Consider the following 19,377-nt stretch of genomic DNA (forward strand, 5'->3'; position numbering starts at 1 on the left):
GAAACTGAAATTGTAGCATCCACATTAAAATTCTACAAACAGAGAAAGCATAGAGTTTTGCAATATCCACAAAATAAATAATCCGACATGAAACAACAAAACAAGTTCCTATATATTCTCACATGTCTAGTCTTTTCTTCACTTCCTCTTGGATCCCTTCTTGGCTCCCTTCTTGGTTTTCTTCACAAAAGACTCAAGCGCACCCAACCTTTCATCAAAATTTTTATGTGTCTTCATCACTATATCTAGCTGACTCTCTAGCTGATCTTCAATGGTTTCCACTTTCTTGATCACATACTCCAACATCTTCCTCTGTTCTGCCACTTCATCCTTCCGAGCAATGTCTTCAAGCACTGCCTGCCCTACAGAGACTGCCTCTTCTGCATCTACTTTTCGCGCGGCATGTCATCTTTATACGTGTCTTGAAAAAAATACTGAATATCTTTCACTGATACGCTTCTCCCAGCTGTTTACAGCAATATCAGACTCATCAATGTCGTCCTCCTCTTCAGTGAGATCGGCCAAAAGAGCTAGGTCTTCATCATTTCTGGTCGGCAGGATGCTGTCAATATCCTGTCACTAACACAAAAAATCTGGTTAAAACAATCACATAAAATAGTTTCATAGTTTCCATTGTTTTCCTCATATAGTTTTACATAGTTTTCTTAAGTTTTCCATCGTTTATGCAAACAGTTTTACATAGTTTTCTTCATTTTCCAATTATGAATGAATTTTGCAGGAGGAAACATTTACCGTTACACTATCCATTTCCCGATTAACACTTGCAAGAGGAAACCCTTTCATTTCTGTTTTTTTAACGTAAACAGGCACATCCTCGGACAGCCTGCAGCAGGTCCTTAAACTGGTTCTCTAAACCTCCTTTCCAACTTAGGAATTGCCTCGAAAGCAAGAAACTACACAAAAATCATTTTTAAATAGTTAACAAAACAATAAATAAGCTGATAATGTGATAAGGTTCTATAACTTACCTCTAGTGGAAAACAGAAACCTGGAAGTGGCCATAGCATCTTCTCTTTCACCAATCCTCCAAAATGATCCATTGTGTGGGACATCTCGTTAACCATTTAATCAAATGAGTATCTCCTCCATGGAAAGGTCTTGCAGAATTCAAAATCATCCACAGCTCTTTGGAAAAAATCCAATACATCATTGGCTCCTACACCAACTTTCGTTTGCGCGCAAACAACATTTCCTAAAAAGAATAGAACCATCATCTTCAGCCTGTTTCTATGGGGTCTCATTTCCAACAGCTTTGCTTTCACATCCTCCAACATTATTAGTTCTCAATACTTGAAATAACGCTTCACAAACTTCCTATCACCAAACTCCTTGTATCTAAGAGGATACTTACAGCAGTTTAGGCCTGATATCAATGTGTGTTCCCACAGCCCATAACGGATGGGAACACCATTGACAATGAACCACACTTATCTCCTCTTTGCGACATCGGCAGTATGCAGTAATAGCATCCACATTCCCTGAACCTTGTGATTTGACACCTTCTTCTTTGCATTTGCATTTGCGTCCAGTTTCATATGGAACAAGTGACCGAATTGTGGATGCTCTTCAAACCACCTCTTCTCTGCATTACTTGGCTCCAGTTTCAGACCCTTAAACGTCAGAATAACGTCTACTATCATACACCTTGTCCCTAGCTTTATCTACAAGAAAATCCTACTTGGTTTGATTGCCTCGATGGACCCAAATTCCTGCAAGTTACATTAAGTTCTACGTCAATTATACCGGTTATTCTAAATAGTTTTCCCAAGTTGTTAAAGTATGCCCAATTATACCTACATATTACTAGTTTTACTATTTTATTCTTGTTTCAAAAAGTTGTTCTAGTATTACGTATAGTTATACCAATAAAATCCTAGTTCTACACATCCATCTTTCCTTCAGCAAAACATTGAAAATTCAAACTAAAGTACAAATCAAAGTCTAATCTTAAATTGTTACCTCGTCTTCCTCGTCGTCCCCTTTCTCTTCTTCAGGAAACTCTTCTTCACCATCTGGTGATTCCTCGTCTCGTACATTATCCTCATTAGAGCCATCAGCTACACCGTCATTCTCCTCATCAGAACCATTCACCTCACCATCATTTTCTTCTTCATCAGAACCACTCCCCTCTTCGCCTTCAGTTTTTTCATCGGAAACTTCTTCACTAGAGCCCCCTTTCCCTCTTCTTTCATTTCATCACTTTTACCCAATTCTTCTTCACCGTTCTCCGGTTCTTTTTCCTTCTTCTTCGATTCTCCACTCGCCGAAATTGGAGCACAATTGCTCAGTTCAGATCCTTCTTTATCAACAGCCACCGCAGCTCGGCTCCGAGAGGACCCCATCTATCGCCTTCACTGATTCCTCTGTTGTCTCCTCTGTTTTCACCCTCTTTTTCTTCTTTGCATTCTTCTCTGCTGCTTTCGTCAGAATCTCCTTCCTCTTATCCTGTCTTGTTTCAACCATCTTCGATTCACTCTCGTATCACAAGAAAAACTTGGGATTTCCCTATTTCGAAATCGATTTTGGTTTTCTAGGGATTCCGTTTGAGAGAGAGAAGGGAAGGGGGAAAATGATTGAAGAAATGAGAATAAATTGCCTAAATTGGATAACTCGATCCGTAATTAGGGTTTAATAAATTTGGTCTCGATGGAATCGGTCTGGGTTTCCTTCGGTTTGACAATGATTTAGGGCTTAGGTTTGCTTTGGATCGCGGTTCGAAATAAGTCGGATTAAAGTCCCGTAGAACAATGTATAACTCGTAACTAACTCAATTTTCCTACGACGAATCGCGGTTCGAATTAAGGGGTAGGGAAGATGATGTTCTATTTAAGAGTATCAAAGTTGGTCAAAAAAAAAATCAATTTTTGAATTTTTTTGTCATGGCTAATAATAAAAGCAAATGATAAGACCAGAAAAAGAAAACAAAACGGGAGTGTTCCTACAGAGACCTTACTGTTTCAACAAGAGATCTCAACAGGAGACAAGAGATCTCAAAGGAGTAAAAAACCTACCTGTAAGACATTATGATATGAATGTGAAAACAGTAATGGATCTCATATATGTGAAAACAGTAATGGATCTAATATACATCATTATCAGTCGTTTTTGTCATATTGTATAGAAAGAAAATTCACTAGACAGCACTTTATTATCCTTTTCTTTACAAGAAAATGTAAAAGAAATTAGGATTAACACATGAGGCTTACGTTACAGATGGCAAAGGTTTACATAAACACAGACATACAAATACATTAAAAAAACGGACCTATAGTTTATAGATCATTGGTTGGAAGCGAACCCATTAGAATAGTGGTTTCTGAGTCTTTTTTTGTCTTTCCAAATAAACCCGAGAGGAATCTCAGAGGCAAGACAGACGTGGAATCTGATTTCTTCTCTGAAACTTGCAGCTCTGCAGAGCTCTTGTTTGGCTTTAGTTGTGTTCCGCAATGGCAGTTTGACAGTCTCGAGAAACATCTCTTGTGGTAAACCAAGCCGCACGACCGGCATTTCTTAACCTCATCTTCCTGCTAATCATTTCATTTAACGTATGAGCATCAACTGAGTGTGGAGTTATGATATGGTATTCAACACACCCAAAACTGATAGTAGCAGAACGTGTATTATATCCAAAGAAAGCTATCATTGCTAACCTGGAATGGAAATATTAAAGAGGATGTGTCGTCACAAGCTTGTCTGGCGTTACAGGGAACCCCCACATCGCAACAAACAAGGCACTGTTCTGTTATATGCTCCAGAATTTTCTTCCTAACGGTCTCCACGATTGCAGGAAGTGCTGCCAATTCAAGGTTACTGTCTGTAAGTCTCTTGAAAAAGTTACAATGCAAGGAAATCGATAAACTGTTAAATATCAAGCAAGTCGCAGCGTGGCAGTTAACTTGTAAATCAATTGCTAGATAAATATGGAATCTGAATCTGACTTTATTATTTCTCAAGAACAAATCATCACCAGTAAAGACGATGAGTCAGCATGAGCGCAAGCACAGAGAATTCAAATCTTTGTGGCAAGAAAAGAAATTTACCTGCAAATGGCCCTTTAGAAAGATCAATTAGATCTCTTAAAGCAAAAAAATCAGTGCTCTCAAGAAGGTGTCTCCGAGTGCTGAGTCCTTTGTTGAGTGTCTTGCGGAATGGACAGTGTACATATGGAAGCATAATGGTTATTCTTTTCCGGATGCTCATAATATGGTTCAGTGCAGGGACCTTGGAGGACAGAAAAGGATTGACCGCACTGACACATAGCATAGGCTGCAAAATAAGATCGGTGGCAAAATATCAATCTTGCACAGACAAGGGAAAGGATAAAAAAAAATCCATTTTTAAATTCAAATAGATACGTCACGGGTAATCAGTTTCCATAAATTTATAAATTTACAAAAAACCTAAATTACCTGCTCATGTATGGAGTCCAGATATGATTTTGCCAGTTGAGAAACTGGATAAGGATTAAAATCCCAATGATGTAGTACTCTCGCTGGCAGGACAGACATGTCATTCGTATGGCAGGAAGAACAAAACAATTGACCAGTATATTCGCAAAGCCGAGGCTTGCCCCATCCAAGAGCCTTGACAAAGTCCCGCACAAGAGTGGCCCCATCATCAAAGTATCTGTGGCATCCAGCGCAAATGTAATGCTGAGCTTCTAGCAGCTGCTTCACTGTTTTGTGAGGTCGAATATCAACAATGAGCGAGATGGTATTTCCATAGGAAGAACTGGTCGCAGCAAAAGTGACACCAGCAGAACCTGTTGGAGACATCATAGAATCCGATCCAGAAGAGCTTGCATCTTGAGGGGACAAAAACCGAAGTAAAGCATTTGGAAGTGTGGGGAAGAAACGGGACCGAAGAACTGAGTTTAAACAATCTTGAATAAGGACTGTCCTTTCAGCAACTGCATTGGGAGATGTTCCAAATATTTTCCTGGATTCTCTTTCCACAGAGGCCCAAGGTGTAGGAAGCGTCCATCCCTGATCAGTGAATAAAGATGTCAACCGACGGTAGAGACTATAAAAATCACGGTATCTTCTTTCAATTTCCCACTTGTCCCTCCCACTCCAAACCCTTATGACATACACTGTGTATTCCTTCACCCCAACCAACCTCTCACTCAACGAGACATCACCTTTCTTTTGCTTCACCCCGACAACTTCTACCCTGTCAATCCTAAACCTCTGGGAGACTGTTGGAGATGAATCCTCTAGACCAGAGGTTGTAGCAGTTTGTCCCCCATCCCTGTTAGGAAGAGAGAGGTGTAGCTGGAACATCTTGTCACTCTTAGAATACCTTGCCCCAGATGATTCACCAGAGTCCAGCAGTATATCTTCCATATCGTGAACAAAATCATCATAGAACTCGTTAAGTTCTGTGTTCTCCTTCTGCAAGATGAGTAAGACGAAACCAGAAAATTTCATTCAAATAATAATAAAAAATCGAATCACACAGGCCTTTCTTAATGAACAATTAACTTAAAATGGGGACAGTAAAACAACATGCAGTTAAAGTCTCAATTTCGATAGAAAAAGAGCAGGACATAACCAAGAACACATTCTACCAATACAAGCAATAAATAAGAGTGAGACAGATTGAAAATTAAGTAAATATCAAGCAGCTAACCTTAGGTTGGGTGTTATTGACTTGTAAGGAATTTATTACAGGATGAGAATCTGTAGATGATGGCTTATCAGAGTTGGAAGATGCCAACAAAGGTTCTGAGGTGCACTCTCCAAATGACTGTTTCGCATTCTCAGATGATTCGTGAAGTAGTCCAACAGAAACATTTCCATCAAGATCGCCAATCATCCCACATGAAGAATCTTCGTTTCCCAACTCAACTGGTGTGATATCCAGGACACCATCAGCATCACAAGACTGAAGGTAGTTCATGGCTACAGGTCTATCTGGAACAAACTCTTCTTTTACCAGCGATTGAGGAACCAGCAACGTTTTTATACCAACGCTCAGGTCTCCAGAACCTCTGACAGTTATGCTGTCTGTTGCTACACCACCTTGCTCCCTTTGGTTCAGGACAGTTAAATCTTCAATATTTTCACCTAAATCTGGAGCACCCACCAGGGTTAGGATCCCTTTTCCTGGTTGAGACACCACATCTGGAAGCTTAGTGGATATCATCCCTTGATGAGGCTCCTGAAAGCAGCTGAAGTCAAAAGGAGTGTGATTAAGTTCTGTAGCTTGAAGCTCAAACTCATCCCAATCATTAGTACCAAAGGCAGTGGAGGAAGTGATGAGAAAAGGGTTATGGTTCTCAGCTTTAGACTCCTCCTCTTTATGGTGTAGATTAAAATGATTACCAGTATCTGGAAGTGAATCATCAGAATCCTCATCCACATCACTCAACTGATTATTCATGTCATCACAAACCTTAGGACCAATCAAATCATCAGTTTCTTGGATAATAATGTCGGTGTTCAGGTTCTGGGTGCTTGTCTCGCCTGAACTAACAACTCTCTCTCCATCACGTAACCGTGTCTTACCGAAAGAAGAAGAGAGCTTTGGAGTTGGTCCCAAGGTAAAACTGTCAAAATCAGAATCCAAGGAATCGTGAAATGGGCCAGTGGAGCCGCACACACTTGGGGTTCCCAAAGCCGAGTTGGCACTACAATACCGATCAAACTCAGATTCGCCGCAGGAGGAGTAATGTAAGGATGAACAAGGAGAGGCATCCATCCCGCTTTCTTCCTCCTCCTCCTCTCCCTTGTTCATCTCAAACCAGATCGATCCAAGACCAGAAGAGCAATCCACAGGAATCGATTGAAGCAGATCCACGCAATAAGTGTTGTTGAGCGAGAAAGAAGAAAGGAAGCAACTTCGGGGGAACAGAGATTTAGGTTTGGATTCGAGGTCTGAGGATTAGTTTCCTTTTGTTTCTTCTACGACTTTCTTCCTATTGCAAAAAAAGCCAAACGAGACAGAAGACATCAAGGGAGGATTGGCAGCAAAGCTGACTGTTTCCGCAACTTCTTTTAATTAATTTAAATGAAATTTAGTACTACAACTAGATTTTGATCCGCCCTTCAAAATATATTTTTTGTTTTAATATTTTTTTAAAAAAAATATTTGTTTGTATTTGATTTATTTTATAATCATATTTGTGTTTGTTACTAATTTAATTTGATATAATAGTCTTTTAAATAAATTAAAATATATAGATGGATCCAATATGTCACATTTATTAGGTTTTTAACCAAAGATTTAAACATAAGTAATTTTATGTTAAATTTAGATACTTGTTCATGTATTACAAAATTTATATGTGATTTGTTCTTTTTTATTTTTAATTTGAAATTTATATATTTTAGTTTATAGAATTTTATATGATTTAAACGGATAGTCAAACCCAAACTAAAACCCATAAAATATGAATTGAAACAAAAATTTGAATTCTGAATAGACTTAAACCAAAATCTCATCATATAACTAAATTTCTTAATTTATTAATAATAAATATTACAATATCAACAACTTAAAATATTTGTGTTCAAATATTAATAACATAAACAATTTTTCGACCCACACTTGAAAGCACCATATATTTTATGATGTAAAATTTCATTAATAATTTTACAAAAATTATGTAAATTCGTAAAGATTTTGTCTATTTTGAAACAGGAAAATTCGGATATGTTTTCAAATCTATAGATCTAGTGATTCAATATGTAATCCGGTTTGGATTTCAAGAGATATTCATCAACTAAAATTTTGATAAAACCCACAAAAACCGTTAAAACGAGAGGGTGCATGTTGAACCTATAGGTGATTGATATAATTCAATTTTATTTAAATTGTTATTTTTTTATAAATTTAAAATTTAATTTCAATGTTTTAATTAGATATTTAGATAATTATTAATTGATAAAAGTCATGTCCAACATAAGTATTTTTATCTACTATTGGTATAGGTGAACATATGAACATGACCTATTGACCTATACCAAACATAACAAAACTTATACCCACGGGTCTTAAAACATGAACATGACCTATTGATATAGGTGTGGTCCAACTATTTAATAAAATAGATTAAAAACTATTAACTATTTAGAAGAAATATTATACAAAAAAACACAGATACGATTAAAACACACAAATATAAATTTTTTTTTTAATATAAAACAAAAAATATACCCGCCCTTTTAAGAGCGGATCAGAATCTAGTTGTGTTTGAATTATATAGCGTAACTCTAATTTGTTGTAGAAAATGTTTAAATTATATTTTATGTGAAATGAAATATAAATAATTTAAATTTTAAAAAATTTCTAAATTTTTAAAAAATTACTTTTTAATACTGATATATTTATAAACTATATTATTAAATTAGAAAAATGACCTATTAATAGTACAGCTATTTTATAAAATTATTAAAACTTTTTACTAATCAGTTAAGAAAAATATTCTACACAAATATGATTAAAAAGATACAAATATAAAAATTGAATTTCTAGAAAATGTAAAACAAAAAATATACTCACTCTTTGAAATGTTGATCAGAATCTAAATTGTATTATATTATCTTAATTAAACCACAGTTCATTTCCATTAATTTTTATAGTGGACATAATATTTATTAATGTAAAGTATCAATATTATTGTTTCCAAATGATATAATTTTTATTTATTGAACTACGTAAGGTTGTCCACAATTTGTAATAAGTAGTGAATCACTAATATTTTTGGAATTAAAGGGTGATTTTACAAAATATGCATACATCTTAGAAGCATTACAAAATTATTTTATGAATAATAATAATTACTGGAACTGAATTTATTCTGATGGATCCCAAAAGAAAAAAATAACCGCATATTACGTAACATATAGGTGGAAGTTACAGATTTAGGAAACCAACGTGGAAGTTACAATTTTTTTAATAAATGTAATTACATAATATATCTAGATAATTATTTAGATGCATTATATTTTATGTTGGACACAACCTTTAATCAATTGGACATGTTGAAGAATTAATAGAATAGATTTAAATAATTGATTATCCCAAAAATCAGGCTACTCTATAATATCAAAGTTCAATATCTGGAATTTAAGAGGGTGTATTCAATTTAACATTTGATGTAATTTGATTTTTAATGGAGTTTTAGATGATTTTAATAAGTTGCTGAAATTTAGGTGATTTTTGTTAAACTACTCTAAAATATCACCTAAAACCATGGGATTTGAGTTTTAATTTTTTTAACTAAGAAACTCCATCCAAACACCCTAAAATCACCTCAAAACTTTAAAACTCCACAACTTAAAATATTTTCAATAACAGTGGATTTCGGAGTACTTTACGAAATGTCAAGTTCAATAACAGTAGATTTTAAATGAGTTTTTAAAATTCATGTTTGAATAACAGTGGATTTGTCATTTTAATACAAATCACCTCAAACTCTCGGTTGAATACACCCCCCTAAATGTTACTTGTATGTGGTTGCCCGTAATTTTGCGGATATAAACATTGTATGAAAATTATATATTATATTTATAATTTTGTAATTTTGAATAAATCATAATTATTAAATTTAAATTTTAAATATTTCAAAATCAAAATTGTTGGTATTATAATTTTTAGGAAAGTTTTGAAATAGACTGATCATTATATAGATTTTAATTTAAGTTTCCAAAATTATTTTCTTATGACATAATTAATGAAAAGAAAAAACTTTCTATTTTGCACATTATCTTGTCTCCCACATTGTTTTATTTAGATGCAAAATTGTTATAAAGTTTTCGTAATTTTGTAAAATTACAAATCAATTTATCATACATTTTTTATTTAGTGTTTAACATAAAGCTCACACTTGGTTAACCAAACAAATTTATCTTTAATGCTTGTTAATCATCGCTTACTAATTTCTTTCACCAAGATTTTCATTAAAATTAATTATAATTAAATATTTTAACAGTATTATTTTCACTTTTAAAAAATTACTTTAATACATCCTATTTAATTATATCTGATTAACTAATGATATATCAGAAATTATTTTTATATATTTAAATATGATATCATTATTTAGACATATATACTTGATATAATGTGATATTCAGTCCTTTTATTACACCAAAATATCATGTTTTTATTTGTATAACTTTTTATAAATTTGTTATCATACATTGTAAAATTTCATTATACCGTATAAATACATATCGTTATTAATTTTCTTTTAAATTCAATTTAAGTTATTTTTCCATATTCGATATTATCAATTTTAGAACTTATCATTTATATTGATTTTTATAGTCAATTTATCTTCATGCTGTATAAACACACAAACAAATGCATAAAACACATTTATTTTGACTAACAAATGAAAAATTAAGAACGTAAAATATAAAATAACCAAAAATACAACAAACACATTTTTATTCGTCACTTGTGTTTTTAAGTCTTATTTTTCCTTTTCTATTTTTAAAAAAGCATGCCAATTTTATTATAATCAAAGCTATATAAATTATATGATAGAGTATTAACTCTAGTCTCGTATTAATATAATGTTTCCAATTTTTTTAATTTTATATTATAGTAAATTTCTATTGATTAATATTTATTTAAACCACTTACCATATAATTTTATTATAATGAAATCTATATGAATTATATTATAAAGTATTAAATCTAGTCTCATATTAGTATACTGTTATGTTTTTTCAAAAAATTATATTATAATAAAAATTTATTTATTAATATTATTTGTAAGGACTTACCATATAATTTTTATGTTTTTAAATAAACAAATACTTTAATCATTTTTTGAAGTGATAACTCAACTATACCATCAATATTTGTCATTGAAAATGCAAGTTTTTTAAAAAGAATTGTGTATTTGACAGTTTTGCATTCATTGGACATATTTTTAGAAAATATATAGTGTGTATAAGAAATATTATTAGGTTTAAGTTAATTAGACATAAGATTTATTTTATTCACTATTAATAAAATAATTAATAAAAATATGCTTAAAATTTTCTATAAAATTATTTCTATAATATTGTATTTACTTATATGTATATTCTAAATATCTATAATGTAATCTATGATATTTAATTGTTTCCATAAACAAATTATGTTAATTCATCTATATTTATGATGTTTAATTATTTGATTAGTAATTTATAGTAGATTAGATAATATAAGATTAGTTTTCTTTAAAAAACTTAATTAAATAAATTAAAATCCAAATAACAACAACCAATCAAATAAGATAATTAATTATAAATATTCTAAATATCATATTGATTTATATGTATATTCTAAATATCTATAATGTAATCTATGATATTTAATTGTTTTCATAAACGAATTATGTTAATTCATCTATATTTATGATGTTTAATTATTTGATTGGTAATATAGGTTAAATTAGGTAATTCTAAGATTAGTTTCCTTTAAAAAACTTAATTAAATAAATAAAGTCCAAATAACAACAATCAATCAGAATTAATTTTAAACTTCACCTATGAATGACACATAATCAAAATACATTTAAGTGACTTCTCAATTAATCTATAGGAGGTTTTCTTTAAAAAACTTAATTAAATAAATAAAAATCCAAATAACAACAACCAATCAAATTAAGAGAATTAATTCTAAACTTCACCTATGAATGACACATAAACAAAATACATTTAAGTGACTTCTCAATTAATATATAGGACGATTTCTGATAAATTTGATTTAAACATTAACTATATAATATACTCCCTCCGTTTCTGAATAATTGTCGCTTTGACATTTTTCACATAGAGTAAGAAACGGAAGTATATATAAGTTGTTATTAATTAGACTTATGTGACCAATATAATTTGAGATAAATAAAATTATTTATGAAATCAGTGCAGTTTACAATTAATTTTCAGCTGAAAGTGGTATAAGTTGCATTGGAATTGTAAAGTGACATTTTTGTGTAACAAGAAAAAATGTTAGAATAACATTTATTATGAAGCAGAGAGAATATTAGTCACTTGAATTGACGTCACATTTGGTAAATATATATTGTTCGATTTGGTTGTAAAAACTCTAAAAAGTGTCTTAAAAAGGGGAATAACCACTTTAATAGTTTCATTATTCATGTTTACCATAACTAAAAATAAATTTTCAATAATATATTTTTCATTAAAATACAAAAGACTCTTATACCCTTGATTTCTATATATATAATAAATAATTATTTGAATAAAAAAAATAAAAATGTATGTTTAGAATTATACTATTTCAAAATTCTGCCCAAAATCCTAAATCGTCAACTACAAACCTTAAACCATAAACCCTCAACTCTAAACTCTAAACCATAAATTCTAAACCCTAAATCTTAAATCCTAAACTCTAAAAATAACCTTTTTATTAGGGGTAGGCAAAAAACCCAAAAAGAACTGAATCGAACTGATCTAACCGAAGTTAAACCGACCCAAACCTAACTGTGCTCTTTATATAACACAATTAGTTCATGTTTTACTCAACCCGAATGGTTTGGTTTGGTTTGGGTTTAAACTGAACCAAAACGATAACCAATATATTATATATATATTAACATTTTAGTTAAAATTTTGTGTTTTATTTTTTCTTAATTTTCATATATTTTTGAAAATTCCAAATATGATTCAAATAATAGTATTATATATTCTCTAATCCTAATACCTAAAGATTGTACTCAAAACAAAACCTAAAAACTATTAGCATCTAAATTGTAGTTGTTTTGTCTCGTTCTTCTCCGATATTCATTGTCTAAAGGTAAAATTATGTAACAAAGTTATTGTTAGGTATTTTTAGTTTTTGGATACATTGTTTTTTTGACATTTAGTAATGAATTTTTTAGCTAACAAAGTTTATATTCTCACTTTATCTTTTATAGTTTGCATATCCAAATTATACCGGACCAAACTAAACCATAATAGAGTAAACCAAACTAAATCAAAACCAAACCAAATTAAATATAAACCAAACCGAACCAAACCAAATCCAAACCGAATCCAAACCAAAGCTACTTTGGTTTTAATTTGGTTGAGTTTTATAAAACCCAAATTAACCAAACCAAATCAAACCAAACCCAAACCGAACCCAAAACTAAACTGATATGCCCACCCATACTTTTTATGATTTCAAATTATACTTTTTAAAAATTCTAACCCTAAACCTAAACCATCAACTCTAAACCTCAAACCCTAAATTCTAAACCCTAAATCCTAGACTCTCAACTCTAAACCATAAACCCTCAACTCTAACCTCTAAACCCTAAATCCTAAACTCTAACAAATATTTTTTATGTTTTTAAATTATACTTTTTCAAAATTTTAACCCTAAACCCTAAACCATCAGCTCTAAATCTCAAATCTTAAACTCTAAACCTTAAATCCTAAACTCTCACCCCTAAACCTTCATCTCTAACTCCTGAATCCTATCCCACCTCTCAACTTTAAACCCTAAATTTTGATTAGTTAACCTTATGGATTTTTTTTGTTGGTCAAAATTAAGCATATGATTATAAATGTATTTTTTCCTATTTATAAGTGAGGGTGAAAATGGTTAGCGTAAACATGAAATATGGTATTATAAATATGATATTTTTGACATTTATACTATTAAAGCATAATCTCTATTATGATTATACCCTTACATTATTCAGGCAGTTACTTACATTATTGCTAGACATAAATACCAATTTTCAGTAAAAGACTTTGAAGCATACTAACCAATTCTATTCTTTCTAGGGATTAGAGTATATGCAAAATTTATCCTAATTTATATGTTACCGTAGAAATTATAATCTATAGATGGAGATTGTGGAGAACAAAAAAGCCACATAGATTTATATGAACTTATGTCATTAATTACATTAGATATCTTAAGTCATTGCACAGGAGAACACTTAAGCTTATTATCAATAAAAAAATCTTCTTCCTCAACTTCTTAGAATCACTGATGAGTTATGTCTTATAAGACAATATAGATATTCATAAGGACCATTGTGTAAATACTATAGAATACAGTATATACCCTACTATGTATAATGTATAAATACTCTACCAATGTTCTAATAAAGATTATCGAAGTCTATTACGTTATATGGTATCAGAGTTAGCGTCAAAAACCTAGCCGCCATCTAAACTTTTTCAAAAAAAAAAAGTCTTTTTCTTCTCCATTGAAACATGACGTCGAGTTCTTCACAGGCCCCTACCTTCACCACTGAAACAGTTCCAGTCTCAACTACGGAAACGTTACTCAATGTCAATATGACAAATGTAACCAAACTCACATCCTCCAATTTCCTCATGTGGAATCGTCAAGTACATGCTTTACTTGATGGCTATGATCTCGCCGGCTACATATACGGCACTACCGTTGCTCCACCACCAACCATCACCACAGACGCAGGTGTGGTTCCTAATCCGGCGTTCAACCTATGGACACGCCAAGACAAGTTGATTTACAGTGGTCTTCTCGGCGCGATCACGATGCCGGTCCAGCCCATCCTCTCGACAACGGCTACATCAGCAGAGATTTGGTCAACCCTCACATCGACCTACGTGAAACCTAGCAGAGGTCACATCCAGCAGGTGAAACAGCAAATCGCCAACTGGTCCGAAGGGAAAAAATCGATCAACGAGTATTTCCAGGGTCTAACCACACGATTTGACCAACTTGTGATCTTAGGTAAACCGTTGGACCCCGAAGACCAAGTTGACACGGCACCGTCGCTTGCTGAGCTACCGGAGGAGTACAAAAGGCTGGTGGACCAGATCGAGAGCAGAGACACGGCACTGTCGCTTGCTGAGCTCCACGAGAAGCTTATTAATCAGGAAGCCAAACTCCAATCTGCAGCGACCACAGTTCAGACTGCTCCGATCACTGCACATTACACCAACCACAGATGTTCAAACAGCAACAACAAGTCCCACAACCCACGCCGAGGAGGCTATCGCGGTAACCAGAACTGGCAACAACCGCAGACATGGCAACAGCAGCAGTTCAACCACTCACCATCTCATCAAAACTCGCAGGCAAACGCTCCTCGCGGGTATCAGAGATGTTGCCAAATTTGTGGCATTTTTGGACACAGTGCCCGAAGATGCACTCAACTTCAAGGATAACATGCGGCTCAGCAACAGTATGCACCTGCATTGTTACCATGGTAACCACGAGCCAACTATTTTACAGCCTCACCTTAAAGTGTGACGCCATGGCTTCTAGATAGCAGTGCTACCCATCATCTCATATATGACCTCAATAATCTAGGTATCCACCAACCTTACAATGGCGGGGAGGAAGTTGCAGTTGCATACAGATATACCATGTCGATCACACATACGGGTTCTATGTCCTTCCCTACGTTATCTAAAAATCTCAAACTTGATAATGTCTTGTGTGTTCCTGCTGTCAACAAGAACTTGATCTCTATATACCGTTTATGCAATGCTAACAAGGTCTCTGTTGAATTCTTTCCTGCCCATTTTCAGGTGAAGGATCTCAGGTCGGGGGCGCGGCTACTTCAAGGTCCAACGAAGGGTGACTTGTAGGAGTGGCCTAAACCGAACCATAACCCATCAGCCTTTGCAACCTACCCAGATACAAAAGCTTCGCTGGACAGTTGGCACAAGCGTCTAGGCCACCCCTCATTGTCTACTTTAAAATTTTTTGTTTCAAAGTTCTCTTTACCTTGCCTAAACACTACTACTTCTTGTTCTTTCCCTTGCAATGAATGCCTTCTCAATAAAACTCATAAATTGCCTTTCCAGCAAAGCTCGATTACTTCTTCAAAACCACTTCAATATATATTCACAGATGTTTGGCAATCCCCAATACTCTCACCCCAAAACCACAAATATTACCTTGTCCTTGTTGACCAATTTAACCGATACACTTGGCTATACCCTCTAACAGCTAAGTCCCAAGTTAAAGCCATCTTTATCCAATTCAAACCCCTTGTCGAAAACAGATTCAATACCAAAATTCAAAACCTGTATTCAGACAATGGTGGGGAATTCCTTGCCTTACGAACTTAACTGGCTGACAATGGAATCTCTCATCTCATCACCCCACCTCACAACCCAGAACACAACGGCTTATATAAACAAAAACACAGGCACATTGTCGAAACTGGATTGGCATTATTATCGACAGCTAATATGCGTTTGAAATTCTGGCCACAATCGTTCTCCACCGCTGTCTTCCTTATCAACCGCCTCACCACACCCGTACTCTACAACCAATCACCTTATCAAAATTTGTTCCAAACCACCCCTAACTACGACAAGCTGCAAACTTTTGGCTGCCTTTGTTACCCCTGGCTACGGTCATATGCCCCCAACAAGCTTGAAAACCGATCAATCCCATGCATCTTTGTCGGATATTCTTTGTCTCAAAGTGCATATCTCTGCCTTGATCCTACCTAAAACCGTGTATACACATCCCGCCATGTCAGGTTCAATGAATACCACCAACTAACCCAGCCATCGCCATCACCAACAATAGAAACAACACACCAACGCTCAACCTATCCACATCACTTCCATCTAAACCCGTCAACCCAACTCGTACAGTCGCCTCCGTTAGCTGCGAACAGCCGGCCCATGACTTCGGAGACCTCACCAATGGCGGAACCTGCAACAACTACGACAAACAATGAGACTACAGCCAGCAAGGATATAGAGATGCACATACATGCCTCGCCTCAACAGCCAGATCCGGCTTCACCGACTCATGAAAATCCTGCGTCACCTGTCTTGCCTCAAGCTCCACCTCCATGTCATTCCATGACCACGAGATCTCGCAACAACATTTTCAAGCCATTCTCTAAGTACTTGAAGATGCAAGAAGAGCTTGCAGATGTCAATAGTCTTTCGTGACTAACTAGGCGACGAAGTCACTGATGCTGGAGGCATTAGTCGTTACTACATAAGGCATGCGGAGTGGTGGGTTACCATGTGGATGCAAGGATATGCTGAGATGGAGAAGTATAAACTGAGGGTTTATGTCTTGACGTAGTTGTTGAAGTAGTTGCTGATGCAGTGCGTGTCAGAGAGTGAACCAGGAGGCATGCGGAGTGGTGGAGACCATGTGGATGCGAGATGCTGAGCTGGCGAGGGATAAACTTGAGGAGCAAGTTTATACCGTGGAGAAAAGGCAAGAGATAAACTTGGGGAGCAAGTTTATGCCTTGAAGAATAAGTACATTCCAAGAAAAGGAAAGTGTACTTATTATATGGAAGTTGTCCATATATCCATGTTGCCTTGGAGACTAGGTTTCAGGAACGTGGAGATCACTATAAAAGAGCTATGGAGTCGTGGGTATTCCAATAAGACACTGGGAGCTATTGTTATAGAGAAAGGGTGAAAATCCCTTAGGGTGTTCTTGGGTCGTGCTGAAGCAGTTGCTGAAGTACTGACGATGGAGAGACAAGTTTGGGTAGATTAGAAATTGTAATTAGGGTGTTAACAGGCTAGCGAGGCTGATTAAGCAGAACTTGTAATTGAGTGTACAAGGCGATTTCTAATAAAGCAATTGGTGTTTGCTTGTATCTATTTTGTCTCTTGGTTTACCTTCTGCATTACTTAATTGTGGTGTCATCTTTGCACTTACAATTGGTATCAGAGCGGGTCACCTAAGTTACTGGTGTGATCCTTGAAGGTGAAGATGTACACAATTGTTTGATGCAGAAGACAATCATGTTGGATGATGGCCGGTGATATGGTCATTGGAGGGCGCACATGAAGCTGTTGGTTTGTGGAATTAAGGAGCGTGCGTGGATAGCTGTGAAGACTGGGTGGGAGGAGCCTACCATATTTACAGCAGAGGGGAAGAAGCCTAAAGAGCCAAGACAAAGAGTGGTTCGAGAGGTAGTTCGAGAAGTAGTACGGCGGATGCGTCAGAGCCTGATGCAGTACTCATGAAGAAGCAGACGGGTGTGTCTGTGATGTTTGTATTGACATCTAAGCATCTGTATTTTAGCTTAGTATGCAATCAAGCAGGGGGAGAAGTGGTGACGTTCTGGTCCAAGGAGTGCATATCTCGTGGGGGAGAAGAGCATGGTGATGGACGTCCTGATGTAGATGGTGCATATCTCGTGGGGAGAAAATCATATCTATATATGAAGATGAAGATAGTGCAACTCTCGTGGGAGAGAAAGGCATATCTAATGTGGAGGTTTCCAGGTGAGGGAACATGGTTGTTGAACCAGAAGAAGGTTGTGCTTGGTTGGCACACAAAGCTAAAAGGGGGAGATTGAAGATGCAAGAAGAGCTTGCAGATGTCAATAGTCTTTCGTGACTAACTAGGCGACGAAGTCACTGATGCTGGAGGCATTAGTCGTTACTACATAAGGCATGCGGAGTGATGGGTTACCATGTGGATGCAAGGATATGCTGAGATGGAGAAGAATAAACTGAGGGTTTATGTCTTGACGTAGTCGTTGAAGTAGTTGCTGATGCAGTGTGTGTCAGAGAGTGAACCAGGAGGCATGCGGAGTGGTGGAGACCATGTGGATGCGAGATGCTGAGCTGGCGAGGGATAAACTTGAGGAGCAAGTTTATACCGTGGAGAAAAGGCAAGAGATAAACTTGGAGAACAAGTTTATGCCTTGAAGAATAAGTACATTCCAAGAAAAGGAAAGTGTACTTATTAATATAGAAGTTGTCCATATATCCATGTTGCCTTGGAGACTAGGTTTCAGGAACGTGGAGATCACTATAAAAGAGCTATGGAGCCGTGGGTATTCCAATAAGACACTGGGAGCTATTGTTATAGAGGAAGGGTGAAAATCCCTTAGGGTGTTTTTGGGTCGTGCTGAAGCAGTTGCTGAAGTACTGACGATGGAGAGACAAGTTTGGGTAGATTAGAAATTGTTCAGTAGCAGCTGTTAGGGTGTTAACAGGCTAGCGAGGCTGATTAAGCAGAACTTGTAATTGAGTGTACAAGGCGATTTCTAATAAAGCAATTGGTGTTTGCTTGTATCTATTTTGTCTCTTGGTTTACCTTCTGCATTACTTAATTGTGGTGTCATCTTTTCACTTACAATCACATTAAGAGGGATGCAGCTCTGGTAGGAGTGATCTTGAGGAAGATCAAGAAGCATCAAGTCTGGAGCTAGGACACAGAGTTGTCCGTAGCACAAAGGGGAAGGAGATCGAAGTGCGTCAGGAAGTGATGCGAGAGGATCTTTAGGAGGTTGATAGCGAAATCACTCCAAGACAGTAGCAACGAGTGCAGAGGGCACTCGGGGTGGTTGAGAAGAGGCTCATGGTCAAGGAGACGACGCATGAAGGAAGCCTGGTCCTCAACAGAAGTGAGTCGAGAGGTAGCTCGACAGGTGCGTCAGATCGTGATGCAGTA

At 35.3% G+C, this 19,377-nt stretch overlaps 1 protein-coding gene across 2 annotated transcripts; it reads right to left on the bottom strand.

The window, feature by feature from the left end:
• Nucleotides 1-3,097: 3,097 nt before the first annotated feature.
• LOC108843224 (uncharacterized) lies at nt 3,098-6,997 on the bottom strand. 2 transcript variants are annotated; one of them, XM_018616358.2, is made up of 5 exons: nt 5,653-6,997; nt 4,431-5,414; nt 4,062-4,287; nt 3,672-3,814; nt 3,098-3,548 (listed from the first exon to the last, which is right to left on the bottom strand). In XM_018616358.2, the coding sequence occupies exons 1-5, from the start codon at nt 6,757-6,759 to the stop codon at nt 3,294-3,296; spliced, it is 2,715 nt and encodes a 904-aa protein (XP_018471860.1). In that variant the 5' UTR covers nt 6,760-6,997; the 3' UTR covers nt 3,098-3,293. The 2 variants fall into 2 exon arrangements, with proteins under 2 accessions (XP_018471860.1, XP_018471861.1); XM_018616359.2 differs by having other exon boundaries at nt 3,098-3,545; nt 5,653-6,996.
• Nucleotides 6,998-19,377: the final 12,380 nt, after the last annotated feature.

Source organism: Raphanus sativus, chromosome 2 (genome assembly GCF_000801105.2).
Source record: "Raphanus sativus cultivar WK10039 chromosome 2, ASM80110v3, whole genome shotgun sequence".
Classification (NCBI taxonomy): Eukaryota; Viridiplantae; Streptophyta; class Magnoliopsida; order Brassicales; family Brassicaceae; genus Raphanus; species Raphanus sativus.

Bases quoted from the DNA above. Each gene is read 5' to 3' on its own strand.
- LOC108843224 (XM_018616358.2), bottom strand. From the start codon at position 6,759: ATGAACAAGGGAGAGGAGGAGGAGGAAGAAAGCGGGATGGATGCCTCT. The intron at 5,415-5,652 runs GTTAGCTGCTTG...CTCATCTTGCAG, and splicing joins TCAATAACACCCAACCTAAG to AAGGAGAACACAGAACTTAA. The intron at 3,815-4,061 runs GTAAATTTCTTT...TTGAATTGGCAG, and splicing joins TTCTAAAGGGCCATTTGCAG to CACTTCCTGCAATCGTGGAG.